Below are 17,602 nucleotides of genomic sequence, written 5' to 3' on the forward strand. Positions count from 1 at the left end.
AATTTGTCACATTCCTATATGTGTAGTATGTCAATAAAATGAATATGCACCAAACCTGATCACACAATCAGTCATCATGGCAAAGAAATTCCATGTGACCAGTTCTTGAGTCTGTCATTAACCATGCTGGGAATTAAAATTGACAATCAATGAATTTACATGTGTTACAACAAATTCCAGAAGACTTATACTTTTTTTTGTTTAAATTCAATTATTCATCTCAACACTACAGCTAGTATTTGACCATATGAACTGAAGAAGCACCAAAATTTAGCTGGGTGGAAATATTTTTTCCCCCTAAGAGGTCTTAAAGTGACACATACTATTGATAATAACTATTAAGCTGCCAAATTTGCAAATTCATCTACTCTGCATTCAACATTGAGGTTTCTGGGAGGAAAGTCTTATTGCTAGCTAAGACATAAAGGAAATATAGGCTAGGAATAGTGCTAAGAGACTGTAAGAAAAGCCTTTGCAAATACTATAGGATCTTTCTCTGAAGACAAGACAAGATCAGGGATTGCACAGCTACTTTTCTTCAAAGCTCAGAAGCATCCTTAGGCTTGCCCCCTGGTCCAAGAGCATGAAAAATCAGTCCTGTGGGTGGGGAGGATTTACTCAGCACTGTCTGAATTGATATTTTGTCTAGAGCTTTGACCAAAAAAAAAAAAAGAAGCACAAATGATACAATATACCTACAAACTTTGTAAGACTTAGAAGAATTTCTAATTTTTATTTTGATGCTGTTCTCTACTGTAAAGTGCATGGAAGTTATCACATTGCTACAATTAGTGAGATTGTGTGTGTGAACAAGCTCACACTTGGTTTCATCTCTTAAAGTACTCGTATCTTGCCACACTATAGCACATCTCATATGGTAAAGAAAGAAGGTGAAGGCATACATAGCAGTGTTGTCTTCTATACTGCTTTTGAAATTGTGCCTTCTCCATTTCATGAGGTATGAGACTGCTGTCCAAAGGCCTGCTAGGTACTCAGCTAGATGTGTAATTTACAGCCCATTGCAATCCAGGGCTTTTGCAGACACAGGGAGTAGCTTCAATCCAATTGGACCAATTTTTCCCAACTTGGCCCTGCACCTAAGGGGCCTTTCGCTAGTGTAATCTGGTTTTGTCAAATACACTCAACAACACATTGCAATGGACACCTAACACCACATTGCAGGTTTTATAGAGGACAGCAAGGATTTTTATTTTCTTCTGAAGACTTAAAAATTCAGAAGCATTTGTTTATACTGTTTATAACTTGAAAGTACAATATTTACTTTTCAAAGGTAATCTATACTTTTTTTTTTACTTTTAGGCTTAAATGCAATTTTATATTAAAATGTGCTTAGCATGCAGCACACACTGTCAGCAGCACTAGATAACCGTTTTAATAAAAATTCATAGAAAACTTAATATGCATATAAGTACATATAATATGCATATAAGTAATAAGCATATATTAATAATAAAGAATTAGTACTTACAAAAGTTGCATTTTCCAGCAATAATGTTGTTGTATTTGTTTCTACATTCAGTTTAACAACATGTCCATGCCTGTTTTTATACACCACTTCTGTGTCTGTTAATAGAAAGATGAATTAAGAATTAGAAGAAGCAAAACAAGTTCTGTGATAGTGTCCTACGGCCCAATTCCATCCTACTTTCCAGCACCACTATAGCCGTGCCAACTGGGTATGCACTGCATCCTGCAGTGGGAAAGCCATCACAGAGGCTTCCTCAAGGTAAGAGAATATTTGTTCCCTTGCCTCGGGGCTGCACTGTGGCTGCATTGGCACTGGAAAGTTGAATAGGATGTGGCCCTTTGTTAATGAACCTATTGAACATCAACAAAAAATACACCACTGATCAGCCAATACATTAAAATGAGATAACAGCTTCATGAGTGGCATCTGTTGCTTTGTCCAAGAAAGTTGGAAAGCATCCTACTTAGTCATGCTGACATTTCTGATAAAGTGTTGGAATTTGGATGCAATGGCACTTGCGGGACTCTACCCAGTCACTTGAGACCTCTTCACCTGATCCCTCTATGGTGCAGGAGGTATGGTCTTTAATACTATTTCCTTCCCCCCCGTCTCACATTCTCTCCTCTCTCCAGACCATCACAGGAGAAGAATGGCCTCCTTGCTGACAGGTCATCCTCACCAGACTTCTACACACAGGGAACAGCTCTAGGGTTCTCTGTTCGAAAGTATTAAGCAGGGGTGTCAAACTTGTTTCATATAGTAGCCCAAATAGCATTCATGGTGCCTGCTGAGGGCCGGAAGTGACATCATTAAGCAGACGGTTGCCAGAAATAAGCACTTTGTTCTCGCATAGAAACTCATTAGCTGCAAATGACAGAAGAGGAAATGTACAAATCTTGTTCATATTTTCAAGATATGAGAGATCCCGATTATCATGCTGGAAATGCCCAATTATAACAGGGGCTTGATAAATTGCATCTGTTCTGTGGGCATTATGATTGACACTCCTGTACTAGGGCCTCTGATCACTTCAGAAGCTGTATGTAAGCAACTATGAACTGTGAGTAAAGTATTTCTTTTTAAACCTTTACCAGCTTCCACTCTTGTGGAATGCTGTATGTTTCAGCATACAGTTTTCAGCATACAGCATACAGGAATCAGTATGTTTACTGATAGCAACAAGTTCTGGTACATAAGAACATAAGAACAGCCCCACTGGATCAGGCCATAGGCCCATCTAGTCCAGCTTCCTGTATCTCACAGCGGCCCACCAAATGCCCCAGGGAGCACACCAGATAACAAGAGACCTCATCCTGGTGCCCTCCCTTGCATTTGCCATTCTGACATAACCCATTTCTAAAATCAGGAGGTTGCGCATACACATCATGGCTTGTACCCCATAATGGATTTTTCCTCCAGAAACTTGTCCAATCCCCTTTTAAAGGCGTCTAGGCTAGACGCCAGCACCACATCCTGTGGCAAGGAGTTCCACAGACCGACCACACGCTGAGTAAAGAAATATTTTCTTTTGTCTGTCCGAACAAAATGGTAGGAATGTCCTAACAAAATGGTGGTAGGATATTCTTGCCAGCAGAAGAGGGTGCTTTCACCGATTACTCTGCTCTCCTCTATTCCAACATATAGTACTATGTCTTTGTGTAAGTAACAATTGCCCTGTGAAAGAGCCTATCATTGACCATGATTTCAACCCTGAAATCCTTATTTGGTTAGATTGTTGTTCATCATGGATTCATAAGACACTAGAAACTTGTATGAGAAGAGAGTCACATAAATGTGTGCAAGAACTTTTAGCTACAACGTTTCATTAAACCCCTTCCTTCTTCTTTTAAGGAAAGTATTTTTAACATTCTGTCTACTATTTTTTGAAGTTCTGCCTATGATTTTATCATCCAAACCCTACAAAGGCACCACAGCATATTCCATGCAGTATTTCTGTACTTTGAAGGGCACAATCCAAACTGCACCCTAGGCCGTCACAAGTCCCTTGTGCGGCCTCCAGGTGTCACAAAAGTGCCTTAGGACACTTTTGCGCCACCTCAGGAGTCAGAAGGCTGAATCTGGTCCCACTGCGCCAGCGGACAGGTGAGTTCACACTGGCTGAGTCAGGCTGGTGCAGGGCAGGTGGATAGCAGGCAGCCAGTGGGGCAGGCCCACAAGGGGGTGGTATCAGGTTTTGGCACTTTGGCCTGATTCTAACCCCCCCTCCCAGGTTGCCTGGCCTAGCACCAGCTTGCTCGAATCTCCACCACCGCTTTAGGTGAGGCTAGCCGCTGCCACAACATGGGGTAAGGGGAAGGGACTCTCCTTGCCCCAGGCTGCGCTGCAGCCAGTCCCAATCCTGTTCCAGTGCAGGATAGGATTGGGGGGTAATTATATAGCTCTGGCCACTTCAGCCAAGCGACACTTGTGGTAGCAAAAGGAAATGATTTCATACCAATCAAACCACTAAAAAATTAATATGCAGAAGAAAGAAAATTACAGGAACAATGCTGTAATGTAACAGCCTCTTAACTAGAGACATACTGTGTATACAAGCACTACAAATGTGTATTAGTTCTAGCATCAACTTAGCATCAACTTTAGTATGCCAGCTGATATTCTGTGTATTGAAAGTGGTATAGGAAAATGTAGACACTATACCTGATTTTTTTTTTTTTTTTTTGCAAAGTTTTATTATGGGATATATTTACTCAGTAGTTTCTTGTACTTTTCCTCCTGTATTTGACTAGTGATTTTTAAAAGAGAAAAAAAAAATATCACTAAAAAGCCAATTCTTAACTGAAAAATATAATGATTGCAAACTTAGTATTTGCCTTCAGAAAAATTCAATGCATGGACTCTGCTTTCAGGTATCCATCTCTATACAAGGTGCAAAGTTGCACATTTTGCATGAGGGTGGAATGCTAGTATAGATAAATGCCCATAAAGTACTTTGAGATCCTAAAATAAAACTGTACATGAACATGAGTACTATGTAAGTGTTGCGGGTAAGGATAGTAATCATGAGTAATCATTGTAATTTCTAGTAAAGTGTCAATCCAATGAATGACACTTTTCGTGATCAAAAAGAACACTTCTTAGACAGAATAATGATGCATTTGATGGCCACTTGACAAAATGATGGGATTTATTAAATAAAAAATCAGCAGAAAATTCATAGGCAAATTCTACAGTTTGTTATATACAGGATGTCCACAAAAACACTCCCTGATTTCAAACAGGTATAACATGCAAATCAGGGAGTGTTTTGTGGACACCCTGTATATTATTTGGGAACAGAGGAAGAAAAGTGGTCATGGCTACCCAGGTTTTGCATTTGCACTACAGAGCACTAGTTTCCCTCTGTTTCTGCTGCCAACATGTAACATGATCTATCTATCAATCAATTCTATAATGCTTTTGGCCAAAGGTATTTGCAACATATTGTTTCAATAGAACGGCCTCCTCACATTCCTTGGTTGCCAATCAGTGTAGTCAACAATCTCTACTCTTTGTGCAAACATAGTCACAGATGAAAATAATCTCGCAGAATATTTTAAGCCAAACACAAAAAAATGAACATTTCTTTGGGCTACAAATACAAAAAAATCTCCAACAAAGGGTACATAGTGGTAACCACAAAGCCAATCTACAGCCCCAACTGATCTAACACAACATTCCCTAGTAAGAAGATGAACCTCATATTTTGAGAACCATTCTCCTGAAACATGCTCTGATATACAGAAAACAAGAAAGCGAGGAATGTACAAGTACACATGAAAAATCACAGCCCAATTCTACCTAAATCCCCACAAGGCAATGCAGTGGTGCCAGTGCAGGCTACACTGGATCACACAGGTGGTTTTTGGCTGCTGGAGGTCAGTGGCAGACTTGTTATGTGAAAATCCCCTTTTTCCTTTTAGTTGTAATTTTCTCTCTATATCTGGTTATGTTACTAAAATATCATGCAGACTAAACTTCTCCCAGCACACTTTTCCAAAACTCTGGTCACGTCACAAGCTCATGGTTACAGAACAACCACCTCCCCATGGTCACACATTATGAGAAGAAGTCTGCTATCTTAAATCCACCTCCCTATGGTCACACATTATGGGAGGAAGTCTGGCATCTTAAATCATTGCTTAAGTGTCTCCTACATTACTGTATTCATTGTATTGTTTTAACCCAATCACTGTTTATGCAAACTTGAACTGCCTTCTTATTCATTGTATTGTTTCTAGGAAGCCAGCCATAGACCCCATTGATTTTGCTAATAACTGATCCTTTCAATGTTTTACTTATTCCCAAGTACCCTACTGTGTGGTAGTAAGCAAGCTACAATCCAGCTCAGACAATCAGCGAACCCCTTTTTAAGAGAGGGCTTCCTCCCACATGCTCTCTCTCTGGCTCGCTCTCCAAGGACCAACACATCTGTGTCGTGTCACAGGGTCCCCTTCACAGGACTCCCCCCCCCCAACCGCTCTACCGGACAGGTAACTATCTTGTGCCTGAAACTCTTTTCCTTCTTCCCCTCCCCCTTTTTTTCTCCCTTCTCTCCCCATCTTTAGTTAGCAGCTGGGTTTGGCAGATCAGGGACCCCTAAAATCCTTCGCTACAACCTTTCCCTTTTCTAATTTCCTCGGATGCACCAAATACTCTTTACATGCAACCACCATAAAAGCTAGATACACTAGATTCAAATACTAGGACCAAGAAACATATACTTATCATTTTTCCATGTGCATTATGTTTACCTTTGTGCTTTTGTAATAAAACTATAATCTTTTATTAAAAGTTATATTTCTCTCAGTTTCCTCTTTAAGCTAAAAAGGGAATTTCTCTGCATTACACCGTCTTGTTACCCAGCCTGCGATCCTGAGGTTCCAATAAGGGCAGTATAATAATTCCCCTAAACAAAACAGCCCTTTTGGTAACAGACTTGCCATTAAATGAACGAGGCAAATGCCCTGGGTGCAGAGCCCCAGCATCCGCAATGTGTCAGCTCTGACTTGCACTAGAGATATAACTGGCGCAAGTCTACATTGATCCATGCAGGTGGATCAGGCATGGGAAGGGGATTTAGATAAGGCATGTGCTGGCACCACTGATACTGATCACCTCCCAGGCCTGACCCGCCCCCACCTCCTCCCCATCACCTCATTCTGACCTCCCCTCACCCAGTTCCACCCTCTTATCACCCTCCCACCACACCTGCACTGGCTTACCTGCTCTGCTGGGCTTCCCAACAATTGTTAGGGCCGGTGAGGAGGCTCTGGCCTTCCTGTTAGCGCTCCTGGGCCTTCTACTGTTGCAAAGTGCTCAGTGGTGATTTGCAACAGTGCACACTGGCAGAATGCATGTTCTACCAGTGCAGGCCCTTGTTAAGACTGGGTCATCACTCATCTCTCAAGAACAAGTCAAGGCCACAGGACAATGTTTGGTCATTCTCCCACCCCAGTCTGTGCTCTGTGTTGGAATAACACAGTATGAAACTTTCTAAATATGACCATGGAAGTTGGGTTGCTGGGTGCTCTGAATTCCTTGAAGTATGCTTCTTGGACTTCTATCAACTTCCAAGAAACTTTAACAATGACTTCTTCTCTTTACCTGTCTAATTTTCAGTGCATCATTTTGCTGAAGACTAGTGTGTGCTGTTAAAGCTTGGATTTTATTTATATGGTTATCCTCCATATAGTTCTCTATAATAGTTTGCACTCTGCTTACTGAACACAGAGCCAGACTGAAACAACATGGATTGTTAGAGTTTATAACCAGGGGTTCGTACTCAGTAAAAAGCATCTATATAACATAGCAGCTCCTTTTAAAATGATGTCTTCTTAAATAGACTTTGCAAATCAGTGCACAGGCATTGAATGCATCAATTTAAATATGCTGCTTTCCATTCAGGGTACATTACTCCTGTAAAGGAAACTCCTTTACAGCTGGCCAATTATTTTTAAATGCTGTCTAAAAATATGTTTACATGTAAAACAAAAACAATACAAATATTTACAAGACCTAAACAAAATAGTCATTGTCCATGTTTACTGCATGCTTCCATGAAATTGTTTCAGCTCGACCTGCAGAAAGTTCCTTGATAGCCCAATCCTATGGACACCAGTTGGCAGCAGAAGCTCTGTTGCACTGCCAGCCACTGTTGAAAAAGTGCTGGGAGCACAACCAACTCAGTAGTATTCTGGTGACTGCTGCTGGACTCTGAGACTGGGTAGTTGACCCAAGGGGAGCACAGTACTTGCAGTGATGTGAATTAAACCACTGTATGTGCACTATAGTTAAGGGATGGTTCATTGTTATGCTGCAGATCTTTTGTTCAGTTGTTAATAAGGTTCAGCCAGTCATCTTGTTTCTTTATTTTATGTGTAGGAGCAACCAAATTGAGAAGGAAAATGATGCAAACATAACTACAAAAGTTTGGCCCATCTGTTAATTAATGTGCAAAATAAGCAGAAAGCACTACAGTGCTTTATTAGTTCATATTTCATTTTGTTTTAATAAACTCTTACAATGGAAAATACTTTTTGTCATTTTACAAGAAATATATGCATTGAAATGGGATCATAGATGTATATTACAGGTGTGCCCCGGTATCTGCGGGGCTTCCATTCCTGAACCCCCCCCCTCCATGGTTACATGGAACTGCGGATACCAGGGAACACTCCCCACCCTCCAGAGGTAGGGGGAGCAAAGGGGAGGGTCTTCAGAGTCCAGGACGCATCCGCCCCAGGCTCAGAATGATGATTAGAAGTAAAAAAAAAAAAAAAAAGGTCACTGTTTTGTAGGCTACCACAGTTTACTATGAAATATACAAAACAAGGAAAAAAAGACATGTTTACTAGAGATATCAGTTACTTTACTTAAAAGATTTGTAACATGAACTTAGATGGTTGCCAATGAAAGAAAATATTGTATAAGCTCAATTTTGGAGAGGCTCGAATGTATACATGGTGCTGGGTGCCTGCCTGGAGGGCATGACCCAGGTCACTCCTGCAACCTGAGGATAAAAGGGTTCAGAACCCACAGTACTCAAAGAAAGCCCCACTATGGCCTACATTGGGTGCATCCACCCACACTATTCTAGCTGAATGGCTTGTGAGAAGTCTTCATGACTTGGATAAACGAAGTCACTAGTGGCCAAATTCAAACAAAGAGTTAATGCTAATGAAGCAAGTGGCTCCCAGAGCTTGTAATGAGTTCATTGTTGCATGCTTGGTAGAACATAAAATAACAGCAGCACCATTCAGAGCTGGAAATGAGCAATCAAAAGCCAGGAAGACTCAAAGAAAGGTAATTGATGGGCTCACTCCACAAAAGAACCCATACAGGAATTCAGGGTATAAAAAGTTGGATGACAGGCTCCTCACATTCATCACTCTTCGTTTACCCTTCTGCCTTGATATTTGTAATGTTGTTCATGGACCCATAGATAAATATTTATTTTTCACATTTTTAAACCACCCTTCCTCAAAGGAGCTCAGGATGGTATACATAGTTATTCCCCTCCTTTTGTCCTCACAACAACACTATGAGGTACACAAGGCTGAGAGATTGTGACTGGCCCATCACCTAAGAAGCTTCAGGACTGAGTGGGAATTTGAACCTGAATCTTCCAGGCCTAAGTCCAACTTCAGAATCACTACATCATCCTGGCTATAATATGAAGGGCCTAGGAGAGGGGGGTAATTTGTACCTGGGCACAGGGTCAAAAAAAGGGGCCCAGGAGCAAAAGGAAGGGGTCCAAAAACATCCTGGGATCTGACATTTTCCTATCTACTCAGATTTGTTGCCTGCAATGCTGGGGACACTACTATGAGTGTGCGACTGCAGCTACTGGCAAGCCATATATGCTGGGCTGAAGAATGCCTCCATGACACTCCTTGTCAAATCTGGGAGGAATGGCCTGCTAAGGTAGCTCTTTAACTTGTGGATCTGCTTACCATGAAGGAGTGTATGGGACCTCAGGGACACAGCTGCAGGACTACAGCTGCTGCAGAAAGAAGTTTTGGTACACCCAGGCCACTTTCTAGTTTGGGCTTAAATATGATGATGCTAATTTTCTGCATGATTTTCTATACTGAAAAGATTTTAAAGAGACTTAGGAGTGTTTGGTTTTCCATATATTTATCTAGCTGCTGATGCCACATGGGTGGGTACACCTGGGCTCCAAAGTCTCCAGCTGTCTCCCCCCCACCCTGTTTAGCCCCTCCCTGCTCCCATTCTGCTCACCCATTACCATCCTCCCTCACTCCATTTTACCCCTCCCCTTTTTAAAGGGGCCCAAAAGAAACTTTGGACCCCCTAATAAAATTATTTTATTATAGAATAATATTATAAAACTTTTCAGTATAGAAAATCATGCAGAAAATTAGCATCATCATATTTAGGCCCAAACTAGAAAGTGGCTTGGTATGTGTTTCAGCAGGAAAAGCAGTTATAGCCTACAGAATATACTATAACATACTTATGTATTATACATATATCATTATATATGCTGAAACACATACCAGTATTGATTACTACTAGCATAAACAATAACCAAAATACATTAGGTGCTGAGAGTTGAATAATTATTCTATAAATTATTTTACCTTAATCACTTCTCAGAGCTTTCATATAGCCCTGTTTTGCAATACAGGTGCAACCTATTTATCCACAGATTTTTTTTATCTGCAGATTTGTCTCAACTTGAATGAGATGGGGGGAACTGAAAGTCACACACTCCTTTGCCCTGCGCTGGCTTCCAGGCAGCCCAAAACACTGCAAAAAGGCTCCACCTTGCACAGGCAGGGAAAGGCAGCCCTGGAAGAGGTTCCCCTTTCAAAGGAACAGTAACACTCTTGGAGCCCCTGAGCCAGTAAAGAGAGGGAAGGGGGGTGGGAAACCTCTGTAGCCAGAGCATGTGCAGCAAGATGGAGCACTCACTGTCACACACACACATACAGGAGCAGGTGCGGTAGCAACAGAGAGGACTGCTTTAAAAAACCCAGGGACTGTTTGCCAAATTCTCCCCCCCCCCATGGTGCAGGCTCTCCGTGCTCCAGACTACCAAAACAAGTCTTTCCAGCAAGCAAAGCATGAGATTTAGGCTACAATCCTCTTCATACTTTCCTGGGAGTAAGCCCCATTGACTGGAATTGGACTTACTTCTGAGTAGAAACACATAGGACTGAACTCTTAAAAGCTCAGCATCCCACCTGTGAAAGAAGCAGGACAGCTGGCAACAGGAGGGCTGAGCTGAGGAGGGGGAGGCAGAGGGGAGGGGATTGATAACAGCTGCCTTAGTTTCCTTCCAGCCCCAAGCATCAGGCTGCAGCTTATTTGCTTAACTCTATGGAATTTAGCACAACACGTTTTTTCTTAATTTGTGATGAGTCACGGAACAGAACTAACATGGATGAACAGACTCCACCTGTAGTTCCTGATGATGTGGAAGTTCTCAACACGGCTTGTATGCTATAGAACAATGTTTCTCAGACTGTGGGTCAGGACCCACTACATGGGTCATGAGCCAATTTCAGGTGGGTCCCCATTCATGTCAACATTTTATTTTTAATATAAGCTGCTCAAAACAATAAAGAGAACACTTAAACAACACATCTGAGATCTGAATGAACGAAATATTCCTATTAAATGCTTTGTTCCTGACATAGTTGAATGTGCTGACAACAAAATCACACAACAATCATCAATGGAAATCACATTTATTAACCCATGGAGGTCTAGGTTTGGTGTCATACTCAAAATTGAAGTGGAAAAAAACACTACAGGCTGATCCAACTTCGATGTAATGTCCATACAGCAAGTCAAAATGAGGCTCAGTAGTGTGTGTGGCCTCCACGTGCCTGTATGACCTCCCTACAATGCCTGGGCATGCTCCTGATGAGGTGGCGGATAGTCTCCTGAGGGATCGCCTCCCAGACCTGGACTAAAGCATCCGCCAACTCCTGGACAGTCTGTGGTGCAACGTGGCGCTGGTGGATGGAGCGAGACATGATGTCCCAGTTGTGCTCAATTGGATTCAGGTCTGGGGAACGGGCGGGCCAGTCCATAGCATCAATGCCTTCATCTTGCAGGAACTGCTGACTCACTCAAAAGAAAAAGGAAAACCTTTCTCCACACCTCTTCCACTAGGTAATGAAAGCAGCAACAAGCAATAACTTGAAGGTGAAATGTCTTGAAAAGTAGTTAGACACCCACACACATAAATAAAATAAATTGATAGAAACACAGTACTGAAGACAACACAAACATAATGCTTCTGAAATATGAGGTTTACAATTTCTCCAATTTGTTATTTATTTACTTATTTTGTGTGTGTGTGTGTGTGTGTGTGTGTGTGTGCATTTGCATTTCTTGCATATCAGGTCTTTTAGAATGCCACACATAAATCTCTCCAGTAAATAGATAAAAATGCAACCCCAATGCTGTGAGGTATGCTCTGTCATTCACTGTCACCAGGGCCGGGCCCTGGTGACACTGGCTACTGGAGAGGAAGGTGTTCCTCAGGAGTAAGGAACTCCTCAGCCATCAGGCAACCTGGGCTGGGTAACTATCAACACCGTGTGGCAGCCATCTGGGGGGCTAGCCCCCAAGCAACCCCAGAAGTGCCCCGTAAACCCTGGGCGGCGATGTCAAAGATCCTGCTAAAGCCCCAACTTCTTACCTGGAGATTGTGGACTTACCTATAGGCCATGGACTTTTGTATGCCCTGCCTGTAGGGCTTGTACCTTGCCTGCGAGCAAGGTGCAGGTCCTGTGAAGGAATCAGGACCTGATGGATGTTAAGCATTTGACCCGAATAAACAGGTTTTGCCAAGACACCCATCGGTCCCTGTGATTACTGCCGAAGCTGGGTAAGTGGAACGTATCTCGAATTTACCCCAGACAACCTGTAGACACCCCCCCCCGGGTGGACGGTGGGATCCCACCATGGTGCAACATTCACACAAATGTTTATGATTTATGGGTGTAACTTTTCATGGCTATTTTGTGATCTCCTTTCTTTCTTCAAAGATTTTAAATGACATGCAATAGACTGTGGAAATGTGCTAATGGGCAGGGTCCATAACTTGTTTTGATAGTTAATTTTAATTCCATTATGTAGAATTATAATTTGTGGCTGTATCCCAATAAGGCCCCAATCCTATGCCTTACCACCAGCACCAATGCAGCCAAATCAAAAAGACATGTGCTGCATCCAATGGAGGGGATGACTGAATGGCAAATGGGAGGTAAATAAAAATTAGTTTTAGTTACCTCCACATAAACCCTGGGACCACCTATGGGTCTCCTTGGACATACAATGCTTATTTTGGTGGCATATGTCCAAAGAGAGAAAAGGGGCAGGGAAGTTTAAAATGGAAGCAGTGTCTGATGTGCGCCATTGCCACCATATTCACCTTACACTTCCTTCCCACCTCCAGTTCCTCCCCTCTCCGCACTCAGTTACACCCTTCAGTCATCCTGCTCCCTCTCCCTCTCCACCCACAGCCTGCCCCCACTGCTGACTTACCACTGCCGAAGACTCTGGGCAGGCCACTGTTATGTGGGATGCACTGCTTGCCAATTCCAGCAGCACAGTCGTGCACTATATGGCATCATGTTTTGCGATGCCATCGGTTGAACTAGTGTTCTGGCAGCACAGCCCAATCATAGGATTAGGCTACAAGTACATCAAATAATATGCCTACCAGGGAAACAAAAGCATTCCTATTTCATAGATGAAGAGTAACTCAAAAATCAGTACATATCTTGGCATTTGTTTATCAGTGCCATGGTAACTTTACATCTTTGTATCAATGACTTCATGGGAAATTACAAGTTCAAACGTTATGACTGCTATCTGGAGGTTGCAGGAAATTCTTCAGTATGAGGGCAGTCCCACCTATAGGAGCCAATGTTTGAAAGCTTTGTCCAAAGCACAGTAAGTCTCTTGATGCCACAGAACAGGGGTGTCCAAAGTTTTTGGTAGGAGGGCCACATCATCTCTCTGACACTGTGTCGGGGGCCGGGGGAAAAAATAATTAATTTACATTTAAAATTTGAATAAATTTACATAAGTTTACATAAATGACTATATTAAAGATGAAGTTATATGAATGAATGAAGGTCTTGCAATAGCTCAAGGCCTGTAAAAGGTCTAGCACAAAGCAAGGCTGGCCTTTCCTTTGCTGCCGCTACTGCATCACAGACATGAAACAGCAAGCAGTGGAGGGAGCCCTCATCCCACAGCTCACACAACAGGTCAAACAGTGGCCCTCATGCTGAGAGCAGTTGCGTCAGGCCAGTGCGGGCTCCAACAAATCTCTGGAGAGCCAGAGTCTCACTGGAGACTGGGGGCTCCCTGAGGGCCACATTGAGAGGCCTCGAGGGCCGCATGTGGCCCCAGGGCCGGGGTTTGGGCACCCCTGCCATAGAATCACACAGTTCTTGTAACTGCTGGTTGAAAGACTGAAACACTCCATGCACTAAGGTAATGCAGATTGTCTATAACTTTTAACGTAACATTATGTGCCTGTGTGAAGCCACTCAATACTATTCAACATTATAGCAGAAGCCATAATATCTGAAATGGTCCTTAGATGTCTTTGATAATAAAGCTTGCTAAAAATTTCATTTAACACTACTACTGTGAAAGAAACTTTAATTATGTCAAAAATGTATAGGGTTGGAAGACAACTGTAGAGCAGCCATTCCCAAACCATGTTCCACAGACCACAGGAGGTTCATGGGAACACAGGAGGTGGTCTGTGAGCCAGCTGGCCCTGGCAAGTTGACAGGCAAGTGGAGCGCCGTGTACTAGCTTCATCACTGACACTTGCATGGACTCTCCCTTGAGTCCAACTGGCCGAAAACTGGGACAATCCAGCAACCATTGGGGATGGTGCGATGACATCATCATGCCATCACCACATCCTCCTGCAGTTGTGTACTCAGAGTTCTGCAACAAATCTGAATATAGGTATAATGCTTCACAGTCACCGGAAAGTAGGGAACTGCTGCTGTAGATAATATTTTTTTAAAAGCCTTTGTAAAAACTGATTAGATTGAAGAGAATGCTCTCTGGTGCTCAGCTCAGGCAAACTCAGGGTTCATACAGCCCTTTTGTTCTAAGGCAGGGTGACCAGATACAATGGAGGACAGAGTGCCTATACCTTTAACCATTGTATAGAAGAGGGAATTTTGGCAGGTGCAGCTAAAACTTGGGTTTAAAAAGTGGCATCTGCCAAAATTCCCTCTTCTATACAATGGCTAAAGGTATTGGCACTCTGACCTCTATTGTATCTGGTCACCCTGTACTAAGGCTCTGGATTTCCTGGGCTTTGCTATCAGTTTCTAGGACCCTTTAAAATCCTTTACTGGAGGCATTTGCTAGGCTTAGTTTGAGCTGTAATTAGCATCCAAGAAAGAGGAAAAAAAATGACAGTTGGTCAATATGATAGTGCAGTAGAACCAGGATTCAGTTTAGAACAGTGTGGTTTTGTCTTTAGAGTTCTATAAAGGCATCTGTAATTGCTGTAATTGCTGAATTCAGAATTGACTCAAATGGCATAAGTATCAATGAGTCTAGAACAGGGGTGGCCAACCTTTCAACTTTAGGGCTGCTGGACTTTTAGCAATCGTGTAGAAGCGGAATCTCAGTATGTGTAGCTTGTCAGATGACAAGCTGCATTTGTTGAAATTCCCTCTTCTACAAAATTGTTAAAGGTCCAGCAGCCCTAAAGTTGAAAGGTTGGTCACCCCTGGTCTAGAATATATTATCCTTCTATATATCTAATCCCAGATGTCCACCCCGGCAACACAACAGCAAAAATGTTGCAAATAGATTGATCAACTAGCAATTACCCTGTATTGTGTGGCTAATATTGATATGGCTGACAGACGTGCCCACACACTGATTTAATATTGTTCAGTGATCCTGAAAAAGGAGTTTATTACAGTTACAATGAATCCTAATGACAGTCATCTAAAACCATTTTCCAACACATTCAATTGTTGTGGTGTTCTTCAGAGAGAAAAAGAGTTCAAACAATCACTAAATATCTTGCCTCTTGCCCACAACCCCTAAAAACTGGGGCTGATGGGGCTGTGCTATCTTCTGAATATTGCTCTGAATAATTTTGACTAAAATGTTGTTGTACACCAGCAATAAATATTCAGGACAAAACAAACAGCTAAAGAGTAGGAATGACTTTGACTTTGGAAGGACAGAGCATGGTATTTGGGTAAATTGAGGATAACAAGAATGCTTTCACATTAATTAATTTGCATGGCTCATTAAGCACATCCAGACTTACATAAACCTGTGGAAGATGTAGCCTTTATAGATCATTCTAATGTAGGCTTAAACTTAGCATCATGATATGTTTTCATGGAAGATTTCTGTATATGTTTATTGTTCCAAAGTTCATGTTCAGTTGAAGGCATTTGATTCACAACCATGATGAAAAGATCTTAATTTCTGCTTTTGTGTATTGCTCTTTATAAGAAACAAAGCTGTGAGGAGTTCAGTACTGACAACCCAACCAAAACAAGGACCTGCGTCAGCAGAATACATGTTCTTCCAGTGCACACTATCGCAAAAGTGCTGTAAAGTACTTTACAATAGTGAAAGATATAGGCATGCCGACTGGAAGGCCGTAGCCTTCCCCACTGTTGCTGGCAGTCACTAGGAGGCCCACCAGAGCAGGTAAGTCTAGGTCAGGAGTAGAGAGAAGGTCAGGGAAGGGGAAGGAGACTGAACATCACTTCTCGTCTAGACAGGCTAGTAGACAGTGCTGGGGGAGAGGTAGCGGCTGTGGTGCATGTCGGCACCAACAACATGGGCAAGTGTAGCTGGGAGGCCAAATTTAGGCTTTTAGGCAGGAAGCTGAAAGCCAGGACCTCAAAGGTAGCGTTCTCTGAAGTGCTACCTGTTCCACGCGCAGGGCCAGCTAGGCAGGCGGAGATCAGGGGTCTCAATGCGTGGATGAGACAGTGGTGTAGGGAGGAGGGGTTTAGATTCGTTAGGCACTGGGGAACGTTTTGGGACAAGCGGGGCCTGTACAAGAGGGACGGGCTCCACTTGAACCAGAATGGAACCAGACTGCTGGCGCATAACATTAAAAAGGTGGCAGAGCAGCTTTTAAACTGATCCCTGGGGGAAGGCCAACAGGAGCCGAGGGGCATCTGGTTCGGGACTCCTCATCCCTATGGGATGAGGATGGGGAGGTTAGAGAACAACAAGACAAAGGCAGAGTAGGAGAAGAAATTGGAAAAGGTAGCGTGATGGGATGTGATAGACGGTTTGGCACAATGAGAGGATGCGGGGACAAAGGAGCGAATAAGCAGCCCATCCTGGGGCATTCCATGTACAAATGCTTTTATGTGAATGCCCGAAGTCTACGAGCAAAGGTGGGAGAACTGGAATGTCTGGTGACAAGGGAAAACATTGACATAGTGGGCATAATGGAAACCTGGTGGAATGCGGAGAATCAGTGGGATACCACAATCCTGGGCTATAAACTCTACAGGAGGGACAGGCAGGGGCGTGTTGGAGGTGGGATGGCCCTTTATGTTAAGGAAGGGATAGAATCCAGCAAAGTAGAGATTGAAGGTGGGTCCGACTCCACCATAGAATCTCTGTGGGTTAAATTACCAGGCTTGTGCAGCGATGTAATACTGGGGGCGTGCTATCGTCCTCCAGACCAGAAATCGGATGGGGACCTTGAAATGAGGAAACAGATCAGGGAGGTGACAAGGAGGGACAGGGTTGTAATCATGGGGGACTTCAATTATCCTCATATTGACTGGGTCAATTTGTGTTCTGGTCACGATAAGGAGACCGGATCTCTTGACAACCTAAATGACTGTGGCTTAGAGCAGCTAGTCACGGAGCCCACCAGAGGACAGGTGACTCTGGATTTAATATTGTGCGGTACGCAGGACCTGGTTAGAGATGTAAACGTTACTGAGCCATTGGGGAACAGTGATCATGCTGCGATCCGTTTTGACATGCATGTTGGGGGAAGAATACCAGGCAAATCTCTAACAAAAACCCTTGACGTCCGACGGGCGGACTTCCCCCAAATGAGGAGGCTGGTTAGAAGGAGGTTGA

At 42.9% G+C, this 17,602-nt stretch overlaps 1 protein-coding gene across 5 annotated transcripts in view; it reads right to left on the reverse strand.

Moving 5' to 3' along the window:
- DPP10 (dipeptidyl peptidase like 10) overlaps positions 1 to 17,602 on the reverse strand; it is a 250,981-nt gene that overhangs the window by 171,961 nt on the left and 61,418 nt on the right. For 4 of the 5 annotated variants that reach the window (XM_066632907.1, XM_066632922.1, XM_066632915.1 and 1 more), the window contains one exon: positions 1,490 to 1,584. In XM_066632907.1, the coding sequence (XP_066489004.1) occupies positions 1,490 to 1,584 (95 nt within the window). Of the gene's footprint in view, positions 1 to 1,489; positions 1,585 to 2,277; positions 2,297 to 17,602 lie in introns of those variants that run through there. The other variant, XM_066632892.1, reaches the window with a different exon arrangement.

This window comes from Tiliqua scincoides, chromosome 1 (genome assembly GCF_035046505.1).
Source record: "Tiliqua scincoides isolate rTilSci1 chromosome 1, rTilSci1.hap2, whole genome shotgun sequence".
Lineage (NCBI taxonomy): Eukaryota > Metazoa > Chordata > Lepidosauria > Squamata > Scincidae > Tiliqua > Tiliqua scincoides.